General features: G+C 31.2%; 1 protein-coding gene across 1 annotated transcript in view; it reads left to right on the plus strand.

Annotated features, from left to right (window-relative positions):
- LOC108694830 (leishmanolysin-like peptidase) overlaps positions 1–19,824 on the plus strand; it is a 286,628-nt gene that overhangs the window by 214,690 nt on the left and 52,114 nt on the right. Inside the window, exon 3 of the mRNA XM_018204505.1 lies at positions 15,891–15,921. Coding sequence (XP_018059994.1) covers positions 15,891–15,921 — 31 coding nt within the window. The remainder of the gene's footprint in view (positions 1–15,890; positions 15,922–19,824) is intronic.

The following is a 19,824-nucleotide window of genomic DNA, read 5'->3' on the forward strand; positions in this document are numbered from 1 at the left end:
TCTTATTCAGATACAAATAAAAATAATTTAGGAAAGAACACGAACGCATACGAATGAAATTTATTTTTTCTATATAAAAGAACACACACACACACACACACACACACACACACACACACACACACACACATATATATATACATATGATATATATGTACACATATGATACGAGTTAAATTGCGAATCGAGAGAGAGCATAAGTTTTTTTCTAATATTTTTAACATTATTATTATTGTTATAATTGGTTTTGATTGCGTAAAATAATTATTACGTCGAACAATTATATGCTTAGTCATTATGAAACAGTAAAGTTAATTTTTCTTTCTCTCTCTCTCTCTCTCTCTCTCTCTCTCTCTCTCTTCTTTCTTTTTCTCCCTCTCTCTATCTTCCTCTCTTTTATACATATTTGTACACCAAGAGCTGAATTCTAATAGATAGTAAATAGAACGTACACCTATAGCTCTGTAGCGTGAACGCAATCAGGATGCGCTATCTCATGCAAAGCCTTGCCGGTCATCTCTGCCTCTTTCTCCTCTACCACCTTCTCTTACGTATCCCTCTCTCTTTCTCTCTCGCACCATTTCCACTTTCGAGCGGGAGCTCGCTTTACGCGAATTTGAACTCTCGAGAAAATTATAGAGGTGGGTTTGTGGCGGTGCCGGCCAAGCTAATCCCACCGTATAATTAACCACCGGCAACCGTCCGGGTTCTCCCTGCCACCGTACGCCATTACTCATGGCTAAGCTTCCACGAATGTGTATACACATACGCCATTCCCTCGCGATCCCGCCGATTCCACCATCCGCGTATAGGAAAAGGGTCTACCCGTCTATATCCGCAAAAAAGAAATATACGCGTTTCCGTATAGTGGTGCATGTATAGCGTCGTGGCGACACGTACCTGCAGCACGCTTCTCGAGGGTAGATGGATATCGATTTGGCGCGGTAGATGTGGTTAGACCGCGGGAATGGTCGGACGGTCGTCTTCAGAGCGTGAAGCGTGTCGGAGGATTAAGGAGTAAGTCCCTTATCCTCTCGATCTCTACAATATAGTCGAAAAACCTGAGGAGAGTAGGACGCGCTCCGATTGAACCGCGGAACGTAAAGCGAAGCTTCGCTGGGCCGAATGGATCATAAGTACTCTCACACCGTCGACTGTTCTACTTGCTGGTAAACTACGTTAAAGCTGCGATCAGTGAAACGTCGTAAAGATAACCATAGCTATTTAATTGCGACTTTAACATTTGATTTAACTTTATCTATTAGAAATAGAATTTTGATAATAAATTATTATACATTTGATTTCTCGAAATAACATATTTATTTAGTTATTTTTACATTTAAATATTAAATATTTATTATTATTATGTAAATTATATCTATTATTATTATTTACTTATATGTTATATTATAAGAGACTGCATTTACGATTATTAATAATCTGATTATATTGCATTGGCATTTTTATATAATTAATGATTACAGTTTATTAAAATAATTTCGCGGTTTCAGTAGTAAGAGTCAACGATATAAACGCTGCTGGCGAAGCTGTGGCTGAATATCGCGATTCGTTATTACTCATTTATTCTATAATATAGCAATATAATGTGACGATACACTAAACTAACAAGATAAATTCGATATTTTTAATAAACTAAATTAATAATTTTTTTTTTATTTTTTCTCCGTATGGATATATATTATTCTATTTTTAGCGATAAAAAATTAATTAAAATGTATGTCTCTGTAGAATTTTATATCTATTAAAAATTAGAAATGAAATAGCGTTAAATTTTAATGAATAAATGTTGTATTGTAAAATGTATATACACGTAGTGCAGACTTCAAACAAGAACCACTTTGTTATGTTTACTATTTAGAGCGAATAAATCGATGCATTGAAGTATATTTTACATAAAGTACAACATTCTATGCGCTGTTACAAAGAACGTGAAATGTTTATATGAAATATCGACGAAACGTACCATTTACCTGTCGCTTTGATTGTTCGACGTGTTTTACGAGAAGTATACTACAACGGACTATCCGGAATCGTTTTATGAAAGCACCAGAGTAGTTACCATATCGTCGCTGTTATCGGCATTACGACTGCATTGGTGCAAGGCCACTTTGGTTATTATTATAGTATTTAAATGGACGGAAAGTTTGTCGTTAAGATCGATGGATAGTTGCCTCAGGCGTTATTAAATTACTCGTTGACTTTCTATGCCAGCAATCGCGCAATATGTTCTTTCTCTTTTTCTCTCGTTCTCTCTCTCTCTCTCTCTCTCTCTCTCTCTCTCTCTCTCTTTTCTCTTTCTTCCTTTTTCTTCGTAGTAATAAAGTTATCTTATAACAAAACGATATATTTGCTCACGATCTAAAGCTCGCAGGTGCGAGAACGAGATACTTTTTAGCGGATTTTAAATTACAATGGCAAAGCTAAAAAGATTTGGAACTGAAAAAGTTTTGATAAATCGTTGGTTCTATCCTCATTCACACGCGTCGTGCGATAAACTTTAATTGGAAGGCATATGCAATTAAATGTATGAGTATATTGAGATCACCATTGCACTTCTAGTGAGATACAATCTATGAATAAATAAAATTGAATGTAGTGATATTACTTGGTACGCGAAATTTTTCTTTTACAACTATTTCTTATATAATTGTGTTATATCTGCGAAAATTGCATGCTTAAAATTTCGTATTACATTAAGCGGGCTTTCTCGATTTTACGTTCTCATGTTTATTATGTGCATGACTTAACTTTACTTTTTTTTTTTCTTACAGAGCGAATTTACATTCCCCAGTGCTTTTGTACAGAAGCTAAATGCAAAAGTCATATAAGCTGAATTAATTATTCCATAATAATAATAAACAAGAACATTACGTAATAAAATAAGGCGAAACTAGAAAAAAATTATAAGGATCAAAATTATTCAGAATTATTAGAATTTTAAAATTATTTAGAATTATTAGAATTTAGAATTTAGAATAATTGGACGTTTAAGCATAAGTCCATTTTGCACAAGTTTATTATACATTGTTATTGTATCGATATAAAAATATATTGTCTTTCCTTTGATAAGAAATCTTTGCTTTACTTTGATGATAGGAAGAATAACATGAATAATTACAATGAAATAAGTTTACATTTAAGTGTATTAAAAGGCCAATCGCAGAACTTGCGTAAAAAATTATTTTATATATCTAAATAATAATTACATGAGTTTTGATATTCAGACATATTCTTTTAAATTTGACATATTTCGACTGCTTGATTGAGCCATTTTCAGAAATTCTAAAAAAAAAATTTTTAATTACAGATGTGACTTCTTCTTAACATAGAACGTTTTTTCATAAGCCAATTCCAGAATAATTAAGCTGTTTACATGACGGTTGCAAGACCATGTGGAGAATCTGATTAAGTTGATAATGAAAATTTAAGTTTTCTCTTTCAAATAATTAGAAGAGTCAATTCTTATTCTTGTAATTATTATTATTTAAAGCCCTTTATTATTGTATTAATAAAGAATAACATGCTTTATACTATTCTATTACTATAGCAATCATATACAAAAGAGTATAAGCGTTGTTAATTTAGCGCCATATTGAAACAAAGATGAAGAATGTGACAATTCTGTGCGTGAAATGTAAAAAAATATGCCATACAAAACTTGCTATGAATATAAACGAAAGTGAATCATATCATTTCTTTACTTCAAAAGTGACAAGATACAGATCAAAGAATTAAAATAAGAATTAAGATCAAGGACTCAATTAATACAAATTAAATTAAATAAATAAAAAGGGCTATGAATCTAGCTGGTTTTAAGTTGCTAATAATTACAATTTAATGTATAAAATTATAATTATTAGCAACTTAAAACCAGCTAGGCTCATAGCCCCTTTTTATTTATTTAATCAAAAAATTAAATTTTTTAGAAAAGGGAAAACTATTTTTTTAACAGAAAATATTATATTACTATTAATCTTTTATTATTTTTAAATATTCTCTGTAGAAGACTCCTTTTTATTTACAAAAACAACTCAAAATCGAATTTATAAAAAGTATTATGATCACTTTGAAAATTAAAAGATGACACAGTAATATTTAGCGGACTGTGTGAAGTTAACAATAAGTTAGTTTACTTTTGATGATTGATAGAAGAATCTTTATCTAATACATTCATGATAATAACGAAAATTACATTTTTTTAAATTATATTACTTTTAAAGTAAGAAAATGATACCTTTCAATATTCAACACACATTTTTATGCAATCTTCTCTGGGTAATAAATGTCATATGGATTTTTTGATGAATTTAAAATAATTTAATTTGTGCAAAGTGGAACGAATATTTTGTCTTATATGTAGAACAGCGATATCTTATAATTCGTCCAACGCACGCAATCAAGGAACACGTTGGCTCTAATGCACCGTCAAATGAAGTTCGTGATTTCGCTGAGTCGATTCGCTGCGGACGAAAATAATACAGCTGCGCAATAAAAGAAACTTTGAAGAAACACCGCCATTATGGTAGCTGCCGCGAAAGAAATACTTTAATAGTAAACGATCGATCGAAGTTATCGCACTTCTACGGCCGGTTTACACTAACGATGCGGTCGTTATCTCAGAAAAGTTCTTTTTTTCTAATTGAAAAAGAGCAACCCCTTTAGCGAAAGCACACAGAGGGGGTTGAACGATGCAGCTTAAGCGAGCTCGGTAATGGATGGTGGAAAATAGTTTTCGTTATCGTTGCCATGACGGATGGTCTCCGTATCAGGGTAAACGATGTTTCGCCTGTATAACCCTTCCCCGACCATTGCCGATTCCTTAAGCTGTCCTCGGAAAGCGTCGTCATATCGCAACGCTAAATCTCCGCCGAGACGAGAGTAAAGCGTAGCGGCGTTAGCTCGAGCCGACGTGACGCGAAGGAGAGAGAACTTTCTCCCGTAGAAAATATATAAAGGTAGAAGATCAAGGGCTGACTTTGCGATGAAGGAAGTAAATTACTAGCGCTCATGAATTTTTTATAAGCTGTCGCAAGGCCCGTCATCGTCGTCGACAAATTCTCGAGCGGCTCGGTTTAATGAGGCCGATTAAAAGTCGGATATCAAACGCGCGCTCGATTGTCAAACAAATGCAAAATCGCTACACTAACGAAATACCAATTCTATTACGTGACTGATGTTGAAATACTCATCCCATCATTGAAATCTCATTTATTTCACTATCTCGGGACGGCAATGTGTTGTCGAAGTGATTATATGCGGATAGCATCCATAACACGCATGACCAGTGACTTGTTCTCCACGATATGTCATGTTTTACGACATAAAAAGCGCGAGACGATGCGTTTACGTGCTCTTACATGGAAGATGATAATAACGTGATAAAGAGTTTAGCGCGACGTAACTCGTTGCATTTCTTATGTTTATGGTACTCTTGGTGGAACAAGCGAGAAGTGATCTCGTTTCGTGCGTCAGATGGCATTAAGTCCAACTCGTCTTTATTCACGGCGAACTGTCGCTTTAAATATGAAACGATCACGAGTTGACGTTGCACGACGCAGTCCGTTACGATCGCATAAAATGAAGAAAGATTACGAGTAGGAATGATTTCGAAGAGCTGCAAATCAGATTCACTATCCCGCACGAATATCAAAAGAAATATTATTTATAATATTTCCTCTCGTATTATGAATTAGATTTTACTTGAAAAGAACATGAAGATTGTCTCTGATCAATCGCACTTTCTAATTATTATTATATGAGCTTTTAAAAATTTAGTTCTAAAGAGATATTTTATTATATTTTAGAGAACTATAATAATTTTATTCTTGTTCAATATGAGACATAGTTAAAAGTAAGCATTTCTGATATGTCATTTGAATCGGTTTAATATCAGAAGATTGTCTCGACATCGAAATATGTAATTACATGAATATGAAATAGATATGTCTGTGTCTTATACAGTATGTTTATGTAGATTCCAAATATATACATGTTGAATTTTATTGATCCTAAAATAGAATTAGTAGTCCGATATTATTATAGGTATCTGTGTTTAATAATCTGTGTACAATAAAGATTAATCGTTATTACAATAATAATTTTGAGGATGTTGTATTATTAAGAAAACAACAATCTTTCTTGTTTTGCGCTTGCAATTATATGCAAACCGCATAAGTCGATAACTGTAGTAACGAAAATTTTGCATTTATATGAGCGTTTCTATAAAATATGCAATTCGACTCCAAGTTAATTCGAATAAAGGCTGAATGGGGTACTCTTGAATCTAATAGTCACTTGCGAACAATAGAATCTCCGAACTCGCGCTGCGAATCGTCGCTCGACGCAGACTAATCTTGGAAGCTAATAGTCATTGTGCTTGCATTTCATAACGAATTATGCACTTACATAAATGCAAATTGTGCGCGCGCATACGTCGTCGAGTATGTAAATTCTTGCCCACGGATGTTCGCGGTCTAGCGACAACCGCGCTATAATGGTTGTCTTGTGTGTTCGTACTTTGAATTTACAGGAAACGCACTTTGAGACATTCTGTTTATATGAAGTCTAAAGCAAATGTAGAACTATTTTTTTTCAGATAAGCATAAACTTGACTGATCTTTTTGCTCCGAAATAATAGTGGAACACCGATTCTCTATCACATAAAAAAAAAAAAATTTTTTTATTTCATTTTTTATAATGAATGTTATAATACATATTATAATTCAATTAAGAGAAATAGTACTATTTTCAATCAAAGCGGATTTTGGTGCTTAATAATATTTATATGCAAATTTTTCCAAATCCATTTTCTAGTTTTTATAAATTGCATGCCGATTTGATTTATCAGACTTAAAATGTAATCACAAACTGAAACTGAAATATTAATCTCAAAATAGATTGATCATCAATTTAATAAACATCTTAAAAACGTATAAAAAATTTGTTACAAAAAGTACACTCTTAGGATTTGAATCTGGAATTTCTAATTTCCTGGAACGAGTACCAATTCGACCACCGAGGCATGTGGAGATATTTGTCGCAATAAGCGCTAACTAGTGAGAGAACGTCATCATAATTAACCCTTTGTGGACTGACGCGAGCGACCTCATTTGAGGTCACTTTTTATTTCATAAATTATTTACTCAATTTTTATGAAACTTGGTCTATGAAGTAATTTAATAATGCTTTATTTAAATCTGACGTCAAAAATAGAAAAATTCGAAATAATGTATTTAATATGGCAGACAGAATTTAGAAAATAATTTGATTATCATAAAATTGTTTTTAGGGAGTTTTTATGAATTAAATTTCTAGTTTTGCTTTATTTGAAGCTCATCATGATACATAAATAATAGTACACATACTTTCTAAACTGTTTTTTAAACTCGGATTAGGACTCTGTGAAAGATCTTTTTCTTTCTTTCTGATTAGATCTTTTTCTTTATAGGAGTTCCATCCTTTTCAATATTTTAAATTCAATATTTTTAGACTATACATTCAAAACTCAGAGATATCAAGAACTTTCTAAAAATCGAATTTTAGTAATCTTTTATGATAAATTATTTTAAGTTCAAATTTTAAAATTCTGCGATCAGAATCGAATTTAGTGACCCCGAAACTTTTAGAAAGCAAGATCTTCCAAATTTACTTTATTAGAAATCTCGGTTTCTCAAAGGACTAAATGATAATTGATAATTGATTTAATTTAATTTAAGATATTAATATTTCAGATTCAATTTGCGATTGCGTTTCAAGTCCAATAAATCGAATTTGGCGTGTAGTTTATATGTATTTGCATATGAATATTATTAATTATCAAGATTCGATTTGATCAAAAATAATATTATTTCTCTTTTGATTTATTCTCATCGCTCTAATTTCTATAGTTGTAATTATTTATATAATATGTATTTATAAAATTTATTTTATAACCAATATATGTATGTATATACGTGTTTGATAATTTATATGACATTTTATGTAAATTTTTCAGAGGGTGAAGAAAGAAATTTCCTAATCTAATAAAGTCTAATTAGGTTGTGAAAGTTAGTGAAACTTTAATGAATTTTTTCAAGCAAATAAGTTTAAATTATGAGAAATTTTTGAGAAATTGTTTAATTTGAAAAAAGTTTTTTTTCTGCTCTACTATATTTTAGCATTGTTAAAAAAATAACGAATTTTGCATATGGAATAACTTATCATGAAATCTTAATCTAAAAATTCCGCGCTCTATTATATATATTAACTGCTTAATGATAAACTTTTACATTGTAATCGTTAGGACGAATGTGTTTTTAAGTATTTTAAGAATGTGGGAAATACTTTGTTACATTTTCATGTTCTGTATATTGCTGCTATTTTGTCGCATGCTTTACAGGATACTTTATCTCACATAAAAGGCTCTTTCGCTACGTAAAGTTTTCTTTTTTTTTCCTCTTTATGCGACAATAGGCGGTCTGAAAGTGGAGATACTACGATGTAACGGTAACGGGGTAGACAACACGCTCGTGATGCTCTCGCTCGAAAAATCTTATCACTTGTACACGTTCTCAAGTGCTCAAAGACTTTGAAGAGACGACGAAGTGTAACTGTCGTTTAGCCTTCCGTATTGTATGCCACGCACCTTCCTTGCATTCTAATGAGGATTTTAGACGCGGCATTTGTATCTCTCTTTCTCTCTATCTCTTCCTGCCGACGCGAGGCCGTTGCGACCGACTGCTACTTTTATTGCAGCATAAAGCGTATGTTTCCTTGAGAAAATGAGAACGTTTAAAAGGATTTTATGCCAGGAATAACGACGCAAATTCAGCAGATGTGGATTTACGCGGATAGAGCGCGCGATTATGCTAGCAACGCTCTTTTAGTGGCAACATGAATTTTTATTCTCTAAAAGTCGTTCCACCATTCTCCTACTGGCGAACATATAGACATAAGAAATTATAGATAGCATACGTACAATGTAATATCGCGTTTTTTTACAATATACTAATAAAAAATTAAAAATATTAAATTTATGAAACGTAAAAATAAAGATAACTATAATTGTGGATTTTTGCTACGTATATAATATGCGTTTTATCTAAAAAATATTAAGTTTAATAACTTATAACATATCATATATCTTCTCTATCTTTAGTATCTCTATCTCTAGTAGCGTACTCGCCAATTGCCAGCAGTATTTTGCCTTGCATTCCTTGCAATAAATAACGAACAGGCGATATTTCGAATCGGCGGGCGTTAAGCTTGAAACAATCGCATAGCATTGCCATATTTATCCAAGGCAACGAATGACCACAGCCCCATTTGCAGATCGTAAAGATAATAGAGACGCATAGTCGTAGCCATTCTGTGTCATCAATAATCCAGCACCGTAACGTGGCCTGCAATTTGCAGGACATTAGCACCACGGTCAGATTTCGGTGTTCTGTGCTACGAATGATGACTGATTTCGTTAATGTAGCGAATACATATGCATACCGCGCGGTTTCTGTGTCCTCTGTTACGAGGTAACCGAAAGATAAGACCGCGAGTAATATGATTTCTACGTGACTTCCAACAGCGACAAGTACCTGCGCGATAAAAGTTGCACGAGTTTTTGTGCTATATATTTGTTTTATTGGTCCAGAAGTTAGACTCGAAAAAAATATCTGTAGAAACGAGAAAGATATTTTATAACTTAAAAATGATCATAATTAACATATTTTTACGCATTTTAAATTATTACGTTTTTCAAACGCATTTTAAATTGTTACGTATTTTATTTATTTTTTTAGTTATTTTTTTCAACACACAAGTTATTAAAAATCGAAAAAGCTATTTTGCATATAAAAATTTAAAAAAACATTAGGATAGTCGTCTAATATGAGATACCTTTTTTTAAAGACTTGTAATTTATTTAATTTGCAATCTTAATTCCTATTTTTATATCAATTTTATGGGAAATATATTCAAGATTTATCATTAAAAGTTAGCGACCGATAGTAGTTATACTTTGTTGTATGTGAAATTTTTTTATCGAAAGTGCCGATTTTGCTCATTCAAAAAAAGAATTCCTAATATAAAATACTAGAGCTTTTTTGTATGAGGTGGTATCTCATAACAGAAAACTAAGGAATAAAGGTAAGCTTTTTATATACACTTTTATTATATTATATACAAGTAGGAACAAAGAATTTGAATGTTATACATAATTATATAATTTTTCGATATGTGTGAGTAATCTTAACAATAGAATCATCATTCTTAATATTTCGTTCAATAGTATGAGATATTGAATTGTTAGATGCTCTCATATTAACTAGAAATATCCTAAGTATCATATTACGATTTCCATGCCTTGTGATTTTCATGATCACCAAATCTAATAATCTTTACAGTTAAACAATCATTATATCATGTATTTTTCTATCAATACGATCTTACTCTATCACTGCATGCAGACTTTATTACCAAATTATATTGACGATTGATTATTATATTGACAATATAAGAAAACAAAGTTTGAAAATTAACCTAATAAAATTCGACAACATCTAATTTCAAGAATCTTTTTTCATAACTACTATACGCATGATTTAATAATGAGTTTTCTACTAAATATGTTTCACTCTATGAGTAATAAATTCATAATAAAATTAATTATATGCGCTTATTAGTTTAGCAAATCCCACTATCTATTGGATCCTATCCCACAACAGGCAACCTTACCCTAATAAAATTTTGAAAAAATTTGAAAGATATTTTTTAAGTTCAGTATTTATATATATTTTTTTATTTTTTAAATGACTATGTTGCGAATATGTATTGTTTTGGACATAACAGTTCTTAGTTATGATTAAAAAGTCTTATGTATCCGATTATGTATCATAAAAGAACTTGCTAATTAAATCGTAATAACTGTTTTGATTCTATATACGGTTGTAAGCCTATTAAGCGTATTACCTGTTACATTACTAGACTCAATAATTAGTCCTAAAAGCCTACTCAAAATTCTGCTACTGTGGAATATCACGAATGTTATAACTAGATTCACACTCAATTAACAAGCTCGTGCTTACGTTGCGCGCGACTCCGCGGTGAGGCGACATTATGGATTTTATCGCGGCAGCCGCTAATTGCTACTGAAATTTATCTGGCGCCTCCATATTCTACGGGATATTACTACAGCGCTGCAGTAGTACTCGAGATCATAACTTACTGTCCTAAATCAACACGCTGTTCTCCGTGGTGCTAAAACGCGAGTGGTGTCTCGTTTGATTTTGCTGGATAACTCGCTGAGTAATTCGCTAAATCAAGTACATCTAAGCTTTTTTCTTCTCTGCAAAGTTCTAGACAACTGTTGCCAAAGATGCAATGAGATTAAATCGTGATTATAACAATGACAGCTTAACTCTCCACCAGTAATATGAGATCTTTAAAAGCAGCATTAATATTTTGTGAATTTTATTAAACAAAAATTTAAATCTGTAAAAATTAAATAAAATACAAGCCACTCTCCATGATGGTAAAAATTTGTTACAGTTTTAATATAGAGGAAGGTTGGATATAATCTTATGTTTTTTCAAGGTTTCATTTTCCTGGTAAAAATTAAGTATAATATATATGATATAAAGCATTATTCTTAAAAGCATTATTCCAAAATATTCTTTTAATCGTATTTTTTAAAAATGAAAATAGATAAAGTTTTTACATTTTTAAATGTCATTACATTTTACAATTTTTGTAAATTAGAAAATGATATTGGACAGAAACATAATTTTTAAAATCATATTTATTAATTACAAATTTCGAATCAATTTTTTATTTATATTAATAAAAGAGACGAGTTCCTTCAAGATTGGCACAGTTTTTATAAGTCAAATCTTCACAAACATTGTACTGAATAATCGTTTTCGTCAAATTTTCTCCCCAAATGATGCAATTCATCTTACTTATTTTTTTCCTTAAACACTAATGTTTTTTATAGCATTTATTGATTTTTTTATTTTTTAACCTTATTTTTATTCTTATTTACATCTTTATATAAGTTACATCACTTCATTGTCCAATATCACTTGAATATCCGTAATGAAGAAACGTATAAATCGAGCAGTTTTGAAAAAAAGTGATTTAAAACCTACAACTTAAAGATGCTGATAAACCAGGAACGATATTTGACTTAAATTTAATGATGTGATTGGTTGGTAAAGTTAATCCCAAGCTAGCGTAAACAGTATTTGCACAATAAAATAATTTATAAACTGCATCTATTCTCAATAGAAAAATCCTAGCTTTCACGTGTAAATAGATTTAATAAATGTTGCCAAACGCGTCTAATATTTTAAATAATACTTGTCCATACCAACCACTGTCCAATATGACCTGACTTTTCTCTACAAAAATTTTTTCAGATTTTTATATAATTCGGAACAATAAAAAAAATTTATTCTATTTCTCGAAGCGTGTTCTATTTCTCTTTTGCACCTTTTTTTTTGCCAACAAAAAAGTTAAAATTCCATGTTGCTGGCGGAAGAATAATAGTTATAATATTAAAAAAATTTTTCTTTGTAGTATATCGTAAACGATAAATTAAAAATTACAATTAAAACAGTTTTCAAACATAATACTACGATTTATAAATATATAATTCACTGTTAATTGATTATTTTTGTTATTTGTTAGCAAATTATAATATGAAGATTAATGTGACGTAGGATACAAAAAAAGAAGGTTTTTGTGGAACGCTGATTTAGATTATAGAGATAGAAGCTAAAAGAGATGTGAAAGATATGCGCTAGTGCGACATGTACAGGAAATTGTATGTAAAGGAAATGGTGGTGTGAGACATGGAAGAGAAGTTGTTGCATGAAAGAAGAAGAATGAGAAAAGAAAAAAAGGGAATAGAAATACTAACATAGATAGAAAACGATAAAAAATAAAAGAGAAAAAAGTTAAAGAAAAAAGGAAAAGAAATGAAGGAGCAGAGCGACACGAAGAGAAAATGAGAAAATAAAAACTAGGAAAATTTCGGACTACGATGGAAGAAAATGAGGAAAGGGGTAAAGGGATAAGTTAGATTAGCTGAAACTATCTAATATATAAGAAAACGAAGAACGGAGATTCGGCAAAAGAGTAAGTCACCCACTCGTGCGCACAGATTAAGCATCTTAATCGCTTACGAGCAAAACTGCAAATTGTGCACTCGAGTGAAATGAAAATGGTACCGAGTATACGTATAACCCTTGCTTGTAAGAGAAGCACGGCGCGTTTGAAACAAAAAGTTCAATGGGGTTGAAGCACAAGCGAGGAAAGGACGCGGAGCTCGTAAAGGCGGAAGCGAAGGGTGAATGGTCATAGAGAAAGGGTCGACTAAAAAGTCAAGACACAAGAGACATGCCCGGTGAATTGGAGACGCTTTGCGTGAGTGAAAATAGTGTGAGTTACAGCGTGCTTAGCAGGAGTACAGATAACTTTTTTTTAATCAGCGACGCTGATTTAAACTGCCGCTTTAATCTCAATTCTACCAGTTTTAACGGCGGGGGCATTTTCTATGATTAAAAATGGGCTTGTGTTTTGAAACTATGCTAATTGCATTAACAATACAATTTTCTGCCACGAGAACTTTCTTCTTATACGTGAGCTTTTATTATTATAATCATATTTTATTATTATATTATAATTTAAAGTTCATATTTATCAAACTTTTAGGAATGTTAAATATCGCTTAGTAAAATATGAAAAATACCGGTGGTAATTTTACAATTCCCTTCTTCCTATTTAATTTTTCTTCTGGGCTTATCTTCGAGCTCCCATAAATTTGTATGCTGAAAAGGTTAATATTAAGTAAACCGGCGGCACGGCGCGAATATACTTTGCTGACAAGTAGGTTAATTTACTTTTACGCAATAATTTTTGTATATGTATCGCCTTCATTAGCAAACCACAATCTCGTCTTTTTCGGCATTTTACTTGAATATTGATTTAGTGTGGGTGGTTATCTCCACAAACACAGTTCATATTTACAGGAATCTTACTTTTCGTAAAAAAAAAGACTTAATACTTGCTGTACAGAAAATTTATTTCCATTTCTGTTTCGATGTCAGAACAGCAAATTCTGTTCATCCTCCTGGGACGTGTTAAAATGAATAGTTTCGCATAAAACACAACCTATTAATGTCTTACTTTTCTCTTTCATCTTTAACATAGCGAATAAAATAAAATTTAATCGAAAGATTATTATAAATGTCAACATTAAAATAATAAGGATAGACAGAAATAAATCCTTTTAAAACTTTTTTCTAAAACATGAATGCGCAATTATAATTTTTAGATTTTTGCATGTTATGATATTTCTTTTTGCTGCGCAATAAATAAATTAATGCTAAATAACGCTAGGCAAACAAGAGCTTTACAACGTTTCTAATCGCCGAAACTCCAATCTCGCAAAACGCTCAACGCAGAAAACGGCAGCTCGTCAACTTCTAATGTTCTACACAAAGCGCCGTCTCGCGAGAGTACTCACCGTGAAATCGCGTATCGTCGTACATACCGTACCTTTTTGCCCCTTACCGAGATTAAAGTCGAGCTTTGTCCACAAGAGTGTCTGTGATCCTCCGTTCTCTGCTTCGTTTTATACGTTCCTCCAGGCGGAAGATAGACGTCAACGAATAAGCCGACGAATAATTTTCTTCAACACATATCGGCCCGAACAAAATTAGTCCTGAGAATGAAATGTGAGGGATAAAAGCAGCAGAGCAGGGGACTTGGGGGAGCCACCCTAACGAGACTCTAATCTTCTTCCCTCGTTGAAGCTTAGAGCAGCTCGCTCAAACTTTCGCCTCGTACACCGGGTAATTAAAATGTTAATCGAGGAATTAGCTAGTTAAGGAGAAGGTTTGCCCCAACGGGGTATACTTCGGTTTCGCCCGCACGTCGTTTGTTCTGGTTAACGAAACTCGAAAGTCTTTGATCGGATTTAATGTGAACAAAGTGACCAAAGAAATAATGATTCTATTTCAATAAGGATAAATATATAATACATTCATATATCTTCAATATAATAATTATTTCTAAAGCTACTTTAACACTAGAATCGTGCCATTTTATGATTACAGCTTCGCTATAATTATATCGATTTTTTCGTTTTTGTATTAAATATACAGTACAGAATATTGAAAATATATGAATATAATACAAATATAATTCTAAGGATATAAATAAATCTTATATTTTAGGATATCAAAATAAATTTTCGTTAAGTGAAAATAAGGACAAGAGAACTAAATTTAGGGTAGCAAATTATCAAATTGGCATCTTCGATGGTTCTATCGAGATATCATTGACGGTTTTAGTGTTAAAATATATATAATGAGACACGTATATAATATAGTTTATTAATAGATTAAACGTTAGATATAGCTTTCATTAAAATTAATATTAATTTTCGAAATACTTGCAATTCATGGGAATTATTTCTTGTAGTATATATGTTACAATTTAATTGAAAATTTAAAGTTGATGACATTATAAAGTAAAAAATGTACAAAATCGAATAAAATGCCGATTTGGTCTATGTACGTTCTGTATGTTGTGTATGTTGTGAACGTAATTTCTCGGTCATCTACCAGAGCGGTTTGGGATTCCTATTTTGGAAATTAGTTGGAAAATTAGTTTTAGCCACCAGTTTACTACGAACTTTTGAAATTGGAGGACTGGCACGACCGGGGAATATAGTTTTCTGTCATCAACGAGTCACCCCGTATATTGTCAAGTTCTAATGTTATTACAGTTCATTCCGAGCGGCATTTCAGCGTTGGTCAGCGACGAAATGTCGACGGGAAATTGTTAGCTTCCGTTACATCTAAAAGACCATTTTTCACTTTTTGTTGCAGGTTGGATGACGAGAAGCTGGATCTCATTAACGTAAGTAATTTCGATAAAATGCAGCATTACCTTTTACAACTTTAATTAAATGTCTCGCTTGTAGAACAATGTAGAGCAGAAATTATATTTATCTAGAATCTGAGACTCTGACAATGAGAATCAAGTTGAAAATTTACGAAATATGCCGTTGCACAAAATATAATATTCAAATAATGATACAAAAATTAATAATAAACAGAAATAAGAGCAATATTAATAATGATTTAATTATCCAATTTAATATCTATATAATAAAAAAATATTTTTTAGATAAAAGAGTATAATTTCAAAAAAACAAGAAAAATGTTTGATAATTATAATTTATATTATCAATAAAGAAAGAGAGAGAGAGAGAGAGAGAGAGAGAGAGAGAGAGAGAGAGAGAATGACTAATCACTTCGAGGAAATATAAATCAATTTGAATCATCCGTACAATGCAAATTTGAAATTATCATGTTGCAGCTTAGCCCTCTTTGCACAGGATCGATTAAAAGCCCCGCGATATTAGCTCTCTGTAATCGCGTAAGCCTCCGTACGAATTCGTCGATGTTGATCGACATCGATATACGGGACGCAACGGATGGAAATGGACCATGATAGAACTACGCATTCCACGCCATATCAAACGTTGCCGACGTCATGGCGGCCTAATGCACCGCGTCGCGAGCATAACTGTATGCGCCAAATAACCGGAAATTACCGGCCGCATTTCAATCAGAATCGCTCGGCAATGTCTGTCGCATGGACCATCGTTTGTTCCACATAAATAGATGCCTAGCTTGTATGATAATCTCTCAAATCGAGCCCGGAAATCTCGGGGAATTGCTGGCTTCTCTCTGGAGAACCGCTTTTCCGGTAAAGCTACAGCGAATAAGCTCTATATTCAACAGAAAGGAACGCTCGTTTATTATTCGTGATTATCTGTTTATCACACTTCACAATATATCACTATAATATATCGACAAAACATGAAAATTAATAACTGAAATATTCTATTTATAAACTTGACATCAACTCTTTGATAAAAAAATTTATGAAAGTTCAATTTAATATTAATGTTTTAAATACAATATTAAATGATTAATTAATAAAGTTTTTCAGCTTACAAAAGGCTCAAGTTTTCCAAGAATATAAATTTATAATATTTTATGTATAATTTCAATAAATTTCATTTTAACTTTTGTACTTGAATTAAGTTGAATTAAGGTTAAGGTTAAATTTTGAAAAGCAAATAATATTGATCCTTTTGATTAAATTTTTAGTTATTGGAAAAAATCAAGCATAAAGTCAACATGTTTCAATTTTTCAAAAAATATATTTTTATTAATGCTTATATTTTATTATATCCATTGTACCAAACATGTAATATATTTAACATTTGTTTGCATATGTATGTACGTTCTTGAGTGGAAAAATTATAATGAATTTCATGATTATATGACAAGCGCGATAATAACGATATTTCGAAACTCATATTTTTCGACAATACAAAATGGAGTGTAAATTGCAATGGAATAGAAACAGAAATTTACAATCCAAACAGAGCGATATAATATATTGTAGTCATCAGTGAATATTGAAAATGATTTTCCTCCGTTTATCCTACATCATATTACGTACATCCGCTATGAAATTGCGCACTTAAGCAGGATAGAACGCAATATCGTGTAGTAAGCGCCACAGATTTATCTCGATCGTACATTGCTGTATTTACCAACATGTTCCAATTGCAGTAGTTACTTCACGTATAGTACAACAAAACAATCGTCTTTGACTTGGATGAAGCCATGTACATTTATCCGTGCAATTGCACTTCGCCAGTGATAGGAGCGCAGCTCATTAATGTCCCCTGCGGTCGAATGTTTCAGTGAACAACATTCTAAATAGCTTTTTGATAAATATATATGTATATGATATTTTATAACATGCTATAAATTAAATGTGTCTTGAAATATTACATTGCACATTTTGCTTTATTTTATTAAATACTTCACGAAACATAAAAAAGAATTTTTAAATAGATTCCACGTATTTCTTTTGTATCTTATCTGTACACAATCCAATAAGAAAATTAATAAAAATTAATTTTTCTATTTTTATATAATTACATGAAAATAATAAAACTATTTGTTATATAATTCTTAATTGCACAGCAAAAAAAAATAATTTATATTTATATTTTATATTGAAAACAGTCCACTCAAGTCGTTAAAATTTTGTGTTGAATTTTTAATATATTCGAATATTAATTTTATATGATGTAATTATATTAAATAGTTTGTGTTTCAAATTAATATTCAACATTTTCTAATGTCAATGATGCAATTTATGGATAAATGAACAAGTAACATAAGAATAATGTATTTTAAAACGCAAATTTTTAAATGAATAAAATAGTTATTAGTTTGATATATCATAAATATTAATTTTACTGAACAAATATGCTTCCACACGGTTTGTTTACACACTGTGTAATATTACCTTTTCCGTATTTATTTTTTTTAAATAAATAATTATGTTATCTTATAAAATATTCATCTTAAATTAACACATAAATTTGTTTGACACTTGAAATATATGAAATTTAATACAAATTTTCCAAAAAGATATATAAAAGTTAATTTATTTTATATTATATATATTTTTTTTTTTACATTTTATATATGTAGTTGTTAATTGCGTATAAGTTAGTTTATTTTCACACGTATTGAGATGTTAATTGTACACACATCAATTTTTAATACTCTTTCAAAACTTTCCAAAACTTTATATTGTGTTTTCTATTATCTTAGTGATATATAGTCGGCTGTAAGAGGATAAATTGAAAGGATATATATTTTGCAATCTTCATGGATGCCAAGGTGTATCGAGAATCTTTATTCCTTTCTTTCACTGTGTCAGTATCGAGCATGTGCACCGGCAATCTCAAGAGAGTGCCTTTACTCCACAATCTTCCGCTTGCGTTTTATTGCAGGGCTACTCTCCTCTCGCTTGTCGAAGCTGCTCTCTTGATTTTTCTAAGCCACTTGTTTTCATCGCTCTTCCTTCTCAGACACTATCTCCCGAAGGTGTTTCTCGTTCCAAGAGTAGAAATCTTACTATTTGGTGTGCTTGTGTAATAATTATGGACATACATTCCCTAATATATCACATTAATCGAAGTAAATCTTTGAACAATTTAATAGCTCGTAAATAATTACATAATAAAATAATTACATAATGACATTGTCAGCAGATTAGTAGCAGTTAACTCAAGCGCTATAATCATCATATGATTTGCTTTTTTATATAGAAATATTTAAAAAAATATAGAATAAATAGAAATTCATAACAAAAAATTTATAATTATAATGAGTTTATCGAAGTTTATTAAAGAAGTTTATTAAAATAACTAATGTACTCTATATTTTTATTATTAAAAATGCACGAAATGCATTTTTCCGTTGGGATGTTATGTAGCGCAAGTTCTTCCATTTGCATATCATTTTACAGTGTGTGCGATGGTAATCTCAGGGGAATGTCCACTCCACAATCTTCCGCATATGCCATATTGTCGAACGACAATTCTGATTGTTCTCGTCAGAAAAGAGGACCTTCTTTTTCCACCCGCTTCTCTTTCTCGAATGACATCTCTCACGATTCTATCGTGATTCTCATCGTTAATTGTAATACATACAAGAGGAATATTGGTAATAAAATTTTATTCTGTTAAGTCCCACTAGAAGAATAATTATTATTGTACTATCTCTCTTATAATTTTATAAGATATATGAAAATGACAAAAGCGTCTAATTTTATTTTATTAAGATGTTTCTAATATATTATATTATATATACATAATTGACTTCCCCTTTTTTATAAATCAGAGAATAATATATTATATAAAAATATAATTATACATAT

The sequence above is a fragment of the Atta colombica genome, unplaced genomic scaffold, assembly GCF_001594045.1.
Source record: "Atta colombica isolate Treedump-2 unplaced genomic scaffold, Acol1.0 scaffold125, whole genome shotgun sequence".
Classification (NCBI taxonomy): domain Eukaryota; kingdom Metazoa; phylum Arthropoda; class Insecta; order Hymenoptera; family Formicidae; genus Atta; species Atta colombica.